The following is an 11,130-nucleotide window of genomic DNA, read 5'->3' as shown; positions in this document are numbered from 1 at the left end:
GCAGGGTGTTCCAGTGTTTAGGTGCACAGCGGGTGAAGATCCTGCTGCAGAGGATGAAAGGGCTCGTGGAGGAACATAAAACAACGGAGTCAGTGATGTAAGAGGCACCAAACCATTAAGAGCTTTGTATACAAGTAAAAAGGACTTTAAAATCAATTCTAAAGGACAGAGGGAGCCAGTGTAGTGTAGCCAGAATAGGAGTAATATGCTCTCTCATCCTTGTTTTTGTTGAAAGTCTAGCAGCAGATTCTAGATTAGCTGTAGTTTCTCGATTTACTTTTTTTGAAAGACCAGTAAAAAGAGCATTAAAGTCGTCCAAGCTGCCTGAAATAAAAGCCTGAATGAGCCTCACAGCTTCTTGCTGAGTTAAAAACAGGTGCACTTGGAAATATTTCTTGGGTGGAGGAAAGCTGTTTTGGTCTCTTAATACCTACACCCACACAAACTGTTCACAGAGCAACTTAAAGAGATAACGAGCTCAGTGGCCAACAGGACAATCAGAGCCACATTAGCCACCAGAAGCTAATGCTTTTACCAGGGTGATTTAAATACTGTCTCACCTGTTGGTCACATGGTCCATTAGATGCTGTTTGAACATGAAACTCCACTTTTTGATGGTGTTGAGTAAAGCACTCTTCATGCTGCGGCCGTCCACCCTCATCCAGCCGTGGAACACATGCACCGGCTCCAGACCCTGCACCTCCTCGTAGATCTTCTCGTACCTGCAGCACCATGACAGAAAGACTTCACTCAGGTAAACCATTACATTCACTCGATTTGGCAGACATTCACAAACACGTGCTCACTGTCTGCTCGACCGGTACTCACCCGTCCACCTGCTCCCTGAAGCTCTCCAGGGTTGGTGGGCTCTCTGGGACTCCATCCTCAGCGTAGACTTCCATCTCCCGGCTGGTGAGAACGTGGTTGTACAGGAGGAACTGACGCATGAACTCCTTCCTGTCGTCCACGTACAGGTAGCTGTAGCTCTCCAGAGAGTTGCGAAACTCGCAGCACGCCGCCATGACGCCCTGCACGCGTTCCATGAGGAGATGACGCATGTCGGCCAGGTCGGCCATGTCCTCCATGTCAGCCTGAGGGCAAAAAGTCACCAACCAGAGATTTAGTGTTCAGATAATACCACTCCGGGTACACTGTCGATGTCGGAGCTGCATCGGGACCAACAGTACCTGGTAGTGGGGGGAGGGGCTGTGCCGAGCGAGTCGCGGCACCAGCGACGAAATTCTGAACACATCGTTGACGAGGCTTTCCACCAACTCGAAGAAACTGTCTCCGGCTCCAAACTCCAGGGAGGGAGTGAACACCATGTCAGGAACCTTCAGATCCAGCTGAGCCTCGAACAGAGGGGCCACACCAGCTCTCTGGTCTGGACCCAACGGGAAAAAGAAAATGGAAACTTCACTACAAACACTTCTAATGTAAGTGAAGTCGACCGTGACCTGCAACGACCCCAGCTGACGTCCGGTTGTGGACCTTTGCAGCGTGACATTTCCCATCTCTCCCCCCTCGTCTCTCCTTCTCCGTCTATTTCAGCTCGATTGTAACTTTAAATTTGGTTAAAGTTCCCCAGAGGAAGAAGAAGAAGAAGAAGAAGAAGCAAAAGCAGAGGATGAAAATAACGAAAAGAAAAGATGTAAAAAAAACTTCTAAGCTAGTCTATTGGGGGTTTGAACATGCTCTTAGCGGCTGTTGACATCTAGTATATTGTAAAGCATCCAGAAGTATTAATATAAGTTATTATAACCTAATAAAAGTTAATTATCCTTATAGACATTCGAGTTAAATTGTGTTGGAATTACTGTATGAATTAGGGAGTTATGGCCGAGAACATGCTTTGTGATTTCAAAGTGACATTTGACCTTTGAAAATTCTAAATCAGTTCATCCTTTAGCCCAAGTAAATGTGAGATATCATGTTCAGGAGAATGGGACGGACAAACGTAACGCCTCCGGCTCCGACTGTCGCCGGCTTTAAAGCTTTAATGAAATCTTTCATTTCATAAAGGATCATGTTTCGCTGAAAAACACTGTAGGAGTTCACATTCAAAAAGCTTCCTGATCATCAAAGACTTTCTGTACCGACACAAGGAGAAGAAGGACAGAGACAGGAAGGAAGGGACGATGAAGCAGAAGCGAAACAAACAAGGAGGAGTAGAAGAAGAAGAAGAAGAAGAAGAAGAAGAAGTGGACACGGTCGCAGCCTGGCAACAATCCACCATCATCTTGAACCACATCCCAGTTCATCTAAAGTGGTTGACGAAACTCGTGCCAGCGCAAGCGAGCCCAGAACTATTTCATGTCCACAGCCAATACAGGCGGACACCCAATTGACTTCAAAAGCCCTGAGGACGTGTTGCAGAGAAGCCGTCCAAGTCGGCGCTGGCTGGGAGACGATGTTTTCAGTTTATAGTGGAGTCAGAGTAGTGAGTAGTGCTGAGGGTGTACTACATCTGGCATGGAGGGAACAGTAGTAACACCAACAGCATCGACTACAGCTCTACACGTAGTGTAGTGTGTGAGTGTTTCTGAGTGAGCGTCCTACCTGTGTTGTCCAGGAAGAACTTGAGAGAGCGCTCGATGCTGCTGAAGAACCCGTCTATGACCATGTCGTCGACGTACTCCACGTAAGCCCTCCACTCCTCCGAGGACGGCTCGGCTCTGAACAGCTCCAGGTTGTTCTGAGACGCCATGAAGAGAAACACCGATGCTGAATCACCAACATTTACAAAGCAAATCTGAAAAACTGACTTCATCGTGATCAAAACATCTTTTAACGACCTTTAGCAGGAAGTGGATCTTTTCTCCCGAGGACCGGATCAGGCTATAGAACCTGTCCAGCCTCTCGGCCCTGTCCTCCAGGCTGAGCGTTGCATCTTTTTTGCCCTCCTTCCTGTCGAACACGGGACTGGCCCACGACCTCATGCAGCTCTGGATCTCCTCCACATTGTCTTTGGTTCTTTGGAGTCGGTTCTCCAGGTCGCAGACGGAGTCTCGCAGCTCCTGGATGTACTGCCAAATACCTGGAGGAGGGGGAGGGGTGACGGAGAAGTGTGGTCAATAGGCAGAAAATAGAAGAATAAATCAACTTGGGATGAGAGTGTGTGACTGAAATACTGGAATCCCCCAGAAAATGTGCAGTGTGTTTTATTCTTACCTACATTATACCACCTACAGTGCACAATTAGCCTGCATTACAATTAGCAGAGCAATTAAGACATGTTTGACAACTGAAGTCTCCGTGAAGTAAACCAAACGTGCTTCACAGCTTTGAATAATATCCATAAGGAGATAAACTCTCTTCACTCTCTGTAGAAACACTGAAGCTTCCAACTTGTAAAACTTCACCTGCAATATGTCACCAAATTAGAAGCTAATAGAAATCGAATGTACGTCTGCAGCAAGCGCCAACACACTGCCACTAAGATGCTCCTGCATTTCTCTCTTATGTTTCCTTCTGTCGTAAAACAGCCTGAAATTATTCTTTTTTATGTCAGAATTTATTCCATTAGGTCTAATAAAAGATAAATTTAGAAACGTGAGGAGCCAAAGAAAGTCTGCCGCTCTCAGCCGGTCAGACGACGACTCTATTGCACAAACTCCATGAATAAATATGGTGCCACATTCAAAAGGCTCATATATTTCTCTGGCCTCTAAAACTATCAATCATAATTCCACATCCACACATGGAACTGTTCCAGGAAGTACACTTCCAGGATCTGCCTGTGTAAGGACTATTACAAAATGCTGCATGCACAACAGGCAGTAAGTGCTGCACCTAACCACTGTGATTGTGTGTTTTATTATGTGGCTTAAGCTAACACCGCTAACTGTTTAACATGGTAGTTTTAATAAGACTCTGATGATTTGTTTAGAGCCTGTGTAGCTTAAGTAAATGAGCCTTTATTGATTTAATGTTTCATTAATTCTTCTTTTTGCTTATATAAGCTTATTTGTTAAGTTATGTAATACTGAAATTATTTCAAACATGGAGCTCATGACTGCAACAATAATTTATACGAGTCCTAAATGCTTTTCAGAGCCAGAAGATGCAATGCAGAGAAAATAGTCCAGGGTTCCCACACCTTCTTAAACATCAAATTCAAGGACTTTATTAAGGGACTTTCCAGGCCCAAGTCCTTCAAATTAAAGGACCCAACAAGGCATACAGTAGTTTGAGACATAAAGTTTAATTAATTAAGTAAAAAGAGAGAGAGGCTTGAATGTGTGTTGTGTTAGTGATGGCAGACTAGAGTATGTGATCTCTTACACACATACACACAGCAGCATGTCGCCTATTTACTAATGTTAAGTTAAAAAATATATGTATATAAAAAAAAGCTTGAATTTCTATTTTTGCACAGAATATATAAATCCAAGAACTTTCAATAACCCATTTCCATTTATGTCTATTTCTAAAACCTTTCAACGTCATGATTTTTCTTCACTCTTCACAAATTCACAAACTTTCAAGGATATCAAGGACCCGTAGAAACCCTTGAACTTTCATCAAATAAACCCGGAGCAGATGGAAATCCTCTCTCACACACACACACACACACACACACACACACACACACACACACACACACACACACACACACAGCGCAGGAAAGAGATAAGTGTGTGTGCTGCGTCGGCTCGTACAGTAAACACTCGTCTCGTTTCTGCTCCGCTCCTCTGGGACTCCTGAGGTCGGAGAAACCAACAACATGTCTGCCAGCGCCGTGTCAGTCAGAGCTTATCAATGATTGAACACTTCTGCCATTCTTACTTATTTTTATGTTTTTTTTATGTCTCTCTGGTGTGACACCGTGCTGCATTATACAGTAATAATATCTGCTGTGAGCAGCCGGAGCAGTGACAGACGTCGGCAGCAGAATGAGGAAAAGACTGACCAGCTGTCAGCTTAGCATTCAAGATGTCAACAAAGAGAAACAAAAGTGACCTGTAGTGTAAGATTAACGCTTTAATTAATAGTTCGGCATCTTGGGAAATGATTTATTTTGCTCTGGAGAATGAGATGAGAAGATAAATATCAAACTCATCTGTGTTTTGAACACAGAGCTGCAGGCGGGACATTGTTTGTCTAGTTTAGAATAAAGAATGGAAGCAGAGATTCACAGTTCAAACATACACCTACACCTCTGCAGCTCACTAATGAACGACAAGCTGCGCCTTGTTGAATAAACATAAACAGAACAGTTATCAGTTTATCTGTCCACCCACTGAGAACCAACGTCTTCAACCTAACTGTGCCGACAAGACTCAAAAATAATACTAAGACACTCACATCAGTGACGCCACAAACCGTTTTCTGTTTGTGAATGGATTAAACAAACAAGACATAACGTGTGTTAATGAGTTAGTGAACTACAGAACTTCGGAGGTGTTCTTTCACTGCCTCCAGTGTTTATGGACCTGTTCAGACCTGCCATTAACCTCTGTCTCAGGTGATCCAATAACAGGTGGACGATCGAGGACGACTTGAGATGTGATCACTCTGGGCCACGTGTGTCCACATATTGAAGGACCGCCTCCTCACTGACGTCCTCTGACACAGTCTGATTACTCCCAACACAGTTCATAATGAACTGAAAATACTTTACTACACCAAATGAATAAACCCTGAGTTCATTAGAGCTGTGAGCAGAGAAATGACTCACTCAGCCCCTCCTTACCTCTCTCTCTCTCTCTCTCTCTCTCTCTCTCTCTCTCTCTCTCTCTCTCTCACACACACACACACACACACATTGACAACCGACCTGGATTGGCTGAGAACAACAACACACATGCGTTGATTTGCATATAGAGCTGGGAAGTGAGATCCGATCACAAGTGGTCACTGGAAATGCAAGTTCATGCCAGGTGTGAACTGACGTACTTAGAGCCTCAGTGAGCTTTGATTCACTTCTCTAAACTGATATCAATATTGACTTTCTCATGAAACACGAGGAAAGAAAGTGAATAAGCACCTTTTTCAGAAAGTTAAACTATTAAAGGATCAGAAACACTATAAAGTCTCTCTGTGACCGTCTGTCTGACTACACACCAGGCCGTGATTGGTGGATATTTCACTGCTGTGCTGCAGACCTCCTGCATGTGCCGATCGCTGCTCTTTAACGTAGTGAATGAAGGCAAGTACATAGAGAAGGTCATTGCACAGCAGCAGTCTTCTAATCAGTAGTGAGGCAAGACAAACCTTACAGTTGCTGCACTACGTTGCAATGTGAATAAGAAAGAATAAACTCAGCCTGATCACATAGAAAACATCCAGGTAATGTTGCAGAGGTGCTGAACTAAAAATCAAAACCTGAGTGGTTTATCCAGGTAATTCTCTCTGTCAAGAAAACCTTCAGTGATCCACACGACACTGAATAAAAACATGCTCTTGTTAACGGTGCATGAGGAGTATATATTCAGTTTTCGGCAGTGAGTCTGTGGATTGTTTCTGGAATAACAGGTCACTGTTCGAAGCACCAGATGTGAAACTCACTCACATCCTTTGTATTGTGGTGAAGCCTCACAGTATTATATCTCAATACATGGATACATGAGACTAACACTGCAAATCTGCATGGCTTCACAGGACAAAGAGGTAAGTGAGCAAAATATGTTTTCTGTAACGTGGATGAACCGACCCTTTAACAGTAACAAAAAGAAGACATATACATGTAATTTCTGCAGCACTACATGTGCTAGTATCAGTGAGTGTCCAGACCTTGGCCGTTCCAGTTCAGACTCTCCTCTGCTTGTCTGAGCTGCGTGTCGATGTCCCTGAGCTGGCCCCGGATCAGAGGATGCTCCACGTCGAGCACAGAGTGCATCACCTGCAGCCAGGCGGCGGGAGGGAGAGAAGAGAAAACACAGAGATGTGATATGATTTCCAGCTCCCATTAAATTTCTGTGTGTACAGAAATATCATTTTAATATAACTGCCAGTGAAAGGCCACACAGGAGCCCAGAGCATCAAGACGGGGTGTAGCCCTCATTATAGGAGCCATCCATGTTGCTATGACTTAATTGGACTTGAGCTTTTAGCTACCTGAAGCAATGAAATGCTGTATTTTTAAAATGTAATCATCTGAGTGAGGCAGCTGCGATACATGTGGGTGAGCCGTCCTCAGCGTGGCTGAGTTAATTACATCAGTGATTGCTCTTATATTGTTTTATGCTACATTGCCATTTTGCCCCCACGCCCAGCTCCCACTATAACCCAAAACTGAATTATGCAGCATCTTTTATGTGCTAATTCGCTCATTTAAGTCATCGGACGACTACATACACACATCCTCATTTGCATAATCAGAGGGTCAAATTAAAATACTGTGCATCTGCTCGTTTTCTCTCTCTGCATGCAAGAGTTCAGTTAATCAGCTGTTTAGTCCAGTAAAATGTCACTGATCCACACCGTGATTCTGACATTTATGAAACATGACCGGCAGTCTACAGCCGTGCCAGCAGGCCCACAATTCTGCAACACTCCCCTCACGCCATTAATATGGCAAAAAGAAATGCAATATTTGTCCTCAAGCTGGGGTTTAAATGTCAGCATGGTAGGCTACCTATGGTAATATGATATATTTTACATACAGATGTACCTAGCTCACAAAGATTTCATTCTCTGCAGAGCAGGATCTTTCTTTTACCAAATATTCACAGTCATAGTGATCTATATTGTTTATTTTGGGATAGCTAAGGACAAAGCTGACAATATGACCACAGAGGAAAGGTTAGCTTGTGACCCCTTGAATTCATTGATACCTCTGCATCAACATGTGATCTGTACCTCGATGTCCCATCTGGATAAGAAAAAACATATATCTATGTCATATTGAGAGGTGGGTTCTGAACCTCACCCATGGGTTTCTCAAGAGCAGTTCTGAAGCTGAGTGAGCTGTGCCGCCGTCGCCATCTTGGCTGTGCCTAACTCCCGCGAAACTGTGGCAAGCGTACCCTCCCGTTAGCATCATTAGCACAGCTGGGCACCTCGCTCAAAGGCTAACCCCAGAATTATTCATTTGCTGGCTAATTAACACGGACACTGACACATGCTAATTAGTGCTAACATACAGTACATATAAAATAACAGCAGAATTTCACTCACCACAAAATAGCAGGAGCACAGAATTCCTCGCGTTAGTCAGTTAAGTCAAATTATCTGTCTGATTTTTACATGAAAAACCCTCCAAAAGGCTCCAACACCACGAACACAGAGAGGTCATGTTCACAGACTGAACTAGCTGAGGTGACGCTGACCTGCAGGATCTACAGTTAATTGAACTGAGTGGATGTTACCACTCCCATGCTAACACGGATGCTAACACTGATGCTAACACGGATGAAAAGCCTCAGACTGCCACTGAGAGACATGTTTGTCACAGTTAATAGCCTCCTCTACACCAACCTTGTTGTATCGCCCCACGGTGACCTCCAGGTTGGCCACGTATTGCCACAGCTGCCCCCTGGTGGTGTAGATCTGCACTGCAGTTTCAGGGATGGCCTCGGTCTGTCTGGCCTCCAAGTACTTCACCTCTCTGAGCACAGACGCCAGCTGAGGAAGAGCAGGAGAGAGTTTTTTGAGCCCGATTACAGAGTAAAAAAATAAAATAAATAATAATATATATTTTTGAGTACTACAGTTTTAGTGTTGGTGTTAGAAAACTTTCCACTGAAGTTCAGATTAATGAGAGATCAGTTGGCGACTCTTTAGGGCAGCGTGGCCCAACATTACCGACTGCCCAACTAATTAAAAAGATGAATGTGCACAGAAAACACAACTTTATTTAAGGATTTATGCAGCTGCGGGCGCGTGTGTGACACTTACTGGGAGATATTTAATGAAAGAGATCAGCTTGATATAAAGTCCAGGCGGTAAGTATTTGGACAGTTACACATTCTCTGCTCCTCAGGCTCTGAGCTTCAGCGCATTATATCTGACATAAAATAATGGATGATGCACTAAAGTGCCAAGTCTCTGCTTTAATTTGAGGAGGTTTACGTCAATATGGAGAGAACTGTGTGAGATATGGCCCCTTATTATTCTTTGTGCCCAAATTGCAGGGGTTCAAAAGTAATTTGACACTTGGCTGCTGAATGTTTTTTCAGCAGATGTGTGTTGTTTCAGTGTTAGTTCATGCACAACAGAGCTCACACAAGTTGAGAGTAGATTGAGAGCTACCATGTAGACTGTGAAGTGGAGTTTGTCTGTCAATATGAGGAGTGAAGAGGTGACCATGCAAGTGAAAAAGATAAGCAAAGCAAAAATCCATCAGAGAGATATCAAAGGTCAGTGGTTTGCCAAAATCAACTGTTGGGTAAAATCAGCTGCACACAGGAAAACTAGAAAATGGCAGATGACTTGGAAGGAAAATCATTTGCATGGAGAAGAACAACCTCTTTATGGCTGCACAACAAGTCAAGAGGCAGACATGTTTCCTTGTCAACGATCAAGACTTCAGGACCAGAACCTCAGAGGATTCAAACCCCTGGTGAACCTCAGAGACAGAAAAGTCTGGTTGCAGTTTGCAGAAACATACAGAAACAAAACACGGGTCTCAGAGTAGATTGAGAGTTGAGAGTTGCCAGGCGGAGTTTGTCTGTCAGTGTGAGGTATAAGAGATATAAGAGCGAGTTGTTTTGCCCTTTATGGTTGCACAACAAGTCGAGAATTCTCTCCAGAATGTAAGCTGTAAAATGTGCCTTTAAGACCTGCTGTGTTGCCTAGATACGATACTTGGTAAGATACCTTACGTTAGTTGAGCGGTGCACCCTGATGAGAGTGAATGCCTCTTAATGAGCTCCTTAATTCTCGAGTTCAACAGTAACGTTTCGGTTTCGTGTGGCGTCTGTTTTGTTCGTGTATGATCAGATAGAGCCGTCCAAATACACAGACCCAAACAAAGCGGACATGTTTCCTTGTCAATGATCGAGAGAAGACTTCAGGACCAGAAGCACAGGATGCAAAAACAGAAAGGCACAAAAAGAACTCCATCAGTTACTGGAGTTCTGGAGGAAAAGTCCTAGGAACCAATGAATCAACAATTAACCTCTATCCAAATGATTGAAAAAGGAACATTGATGTAAACCTGCTCAAATTAAAGCTGAGACTTGGCACTTTAATGCAGGATCCATTATTTTATTTCAAATTGAATGTGTTGAAGCGTCTGGACCGTATAACCAAACTAATTCATCACTCAGACCTTGTCCACTGTTTCTCTGGGCTTTATAAGCAATGACACATCTCACTGCTGGTCTCGGATCAGTTCTTGTAATGTTAAAAACCTGCGGGTTAAAGTTGACTGAGATCAGCTGAGTGTCCGTGTCTCTGCTGATTAACGGCAGGCTCAGGTTGTACTGAGAGCTCTCGCCCACGGTCTCCGTCCACGTCTCGTACAGGCCGGAGGAGTATCTGGAATAACAAACACAAACAAAACAATCAAACAGAAGTTATTACCAAAGAAAAACAATTGTTTCATATTCCCATTAAAAGGCCTGGGGCTTTTATTACACGAGGCCACGGGCATGAAAACAGCTCACGTCATGGAAATTAACACAAGCAGCCAAACAAGCAGCTAAAAGGCATATGATTGAGCCGTTTCCCCAATTCTCCGAGGCTGTTAACAGAGTGAGAGGCGTGATCTGCCCGTCCACATCAAGCAGACAATAAGGGCAGAGCAGAGGTAGCAGTGCATATGGGGGGGGGGGGTGGTAATATGAGGATAAACGCTGATTCATCTCCAGGAGACCGGGAACAGACAATATGTCAGGGCTCTGTACAGCTATATCAATCTGTAAATAGCCGAGATTATGATGAGAACTTCAGTGCGCACTGTGTGCTCCTTATTGGATTTCTGCTGTGAGCTTCATTTCCTGATAGTGGCACCGCAGACGCAGAGGCAATCAAATGCCGTGGTCATGGCCATAAATCACACTGCATTTTGTCTGTGGGGGTAATGAGTGAGGAAGCCCACCCTGTTCCTGACTGGAATATGTATAATAATGGTGACATTCATTCTCAGGCAGCGGCGATGATTATTACACCATAACAAGGGATCTAATTTCTGATTGGAGTAAATTGAGGGCAAAGAACTGCTGTTGTTCATCATTCTATTAC

General features: G+C 43.9%; 1 protein-coding gene across 2 annotated transcripts in view; it reads right to left on the bottom strand.

Moving 5' to 3' along the window:
- Window positions 1-11,130, bottom strand: part of dnah9 (dynein, axonemal, heavy chain 9) — a 127,756-nt gene that overhangs the window by 106,073 nt on the left and 10,553 nt on the right. For both annotated transcript variants that reach the window (XM_087175838.1, XM_087175837.1), the window contains exons 12-19: window positions 10,299-10,425; window positions 8,422-8,568; window positions 6,736-6,844; window positions 2,796-3,037; window positions 2,560-2,695; window positions 1,188-1,384; window positions 829-1,091; window positions 561-722 (exon numbers count right to left, since the gene is read on the bottom strand). In XM_087175838.1, the coding sequence (XP_087031964.1) occupies window positions 561-722; window positions 829-1,091; window positions 1,188-1,384; window positions 2,560-2,695; window positions 2,796-3,037; window positions 6,736-6,844; window positions 8,422-8,568; window positions 10,299-10,425 (1,383 nt within the window). The remainder of the gene's footprint in view (window positions 1-560; window positions 723-828; window positions 1,092-1,187; window positions 1,385-2,559; window positions 2,696-2,795; window positions 3,038-6,735; window positions 6,845-8,421; window positions 8,569-10,298; window positions 10,426-11,130) is intronic.

The sequence above is a fragment of the Seriola lalandi genome, unplaced genomic scaffold (genome assembly GCF_002814215.2).
Source record: "Seriola lalandi dorsalis isolate HSWRI2012SDOR001 ecotype SW California unplaced genomic scaffold, Sedor1 jcf7180002054506, whole genome shotgun sequence".
In the NCBI taxonomy this organism is placed as follows: domain Eukaryota; kingdom Metazoa; phylum Chordata; class Actinopteri; order Carangiformes; family Carangidae; genus Seriola; species Seriola lalandi.
Note: the sequence above shows the minus strand (reverse complement) of the source record. Positions and strands in the feature narration are given on the sequence as shown.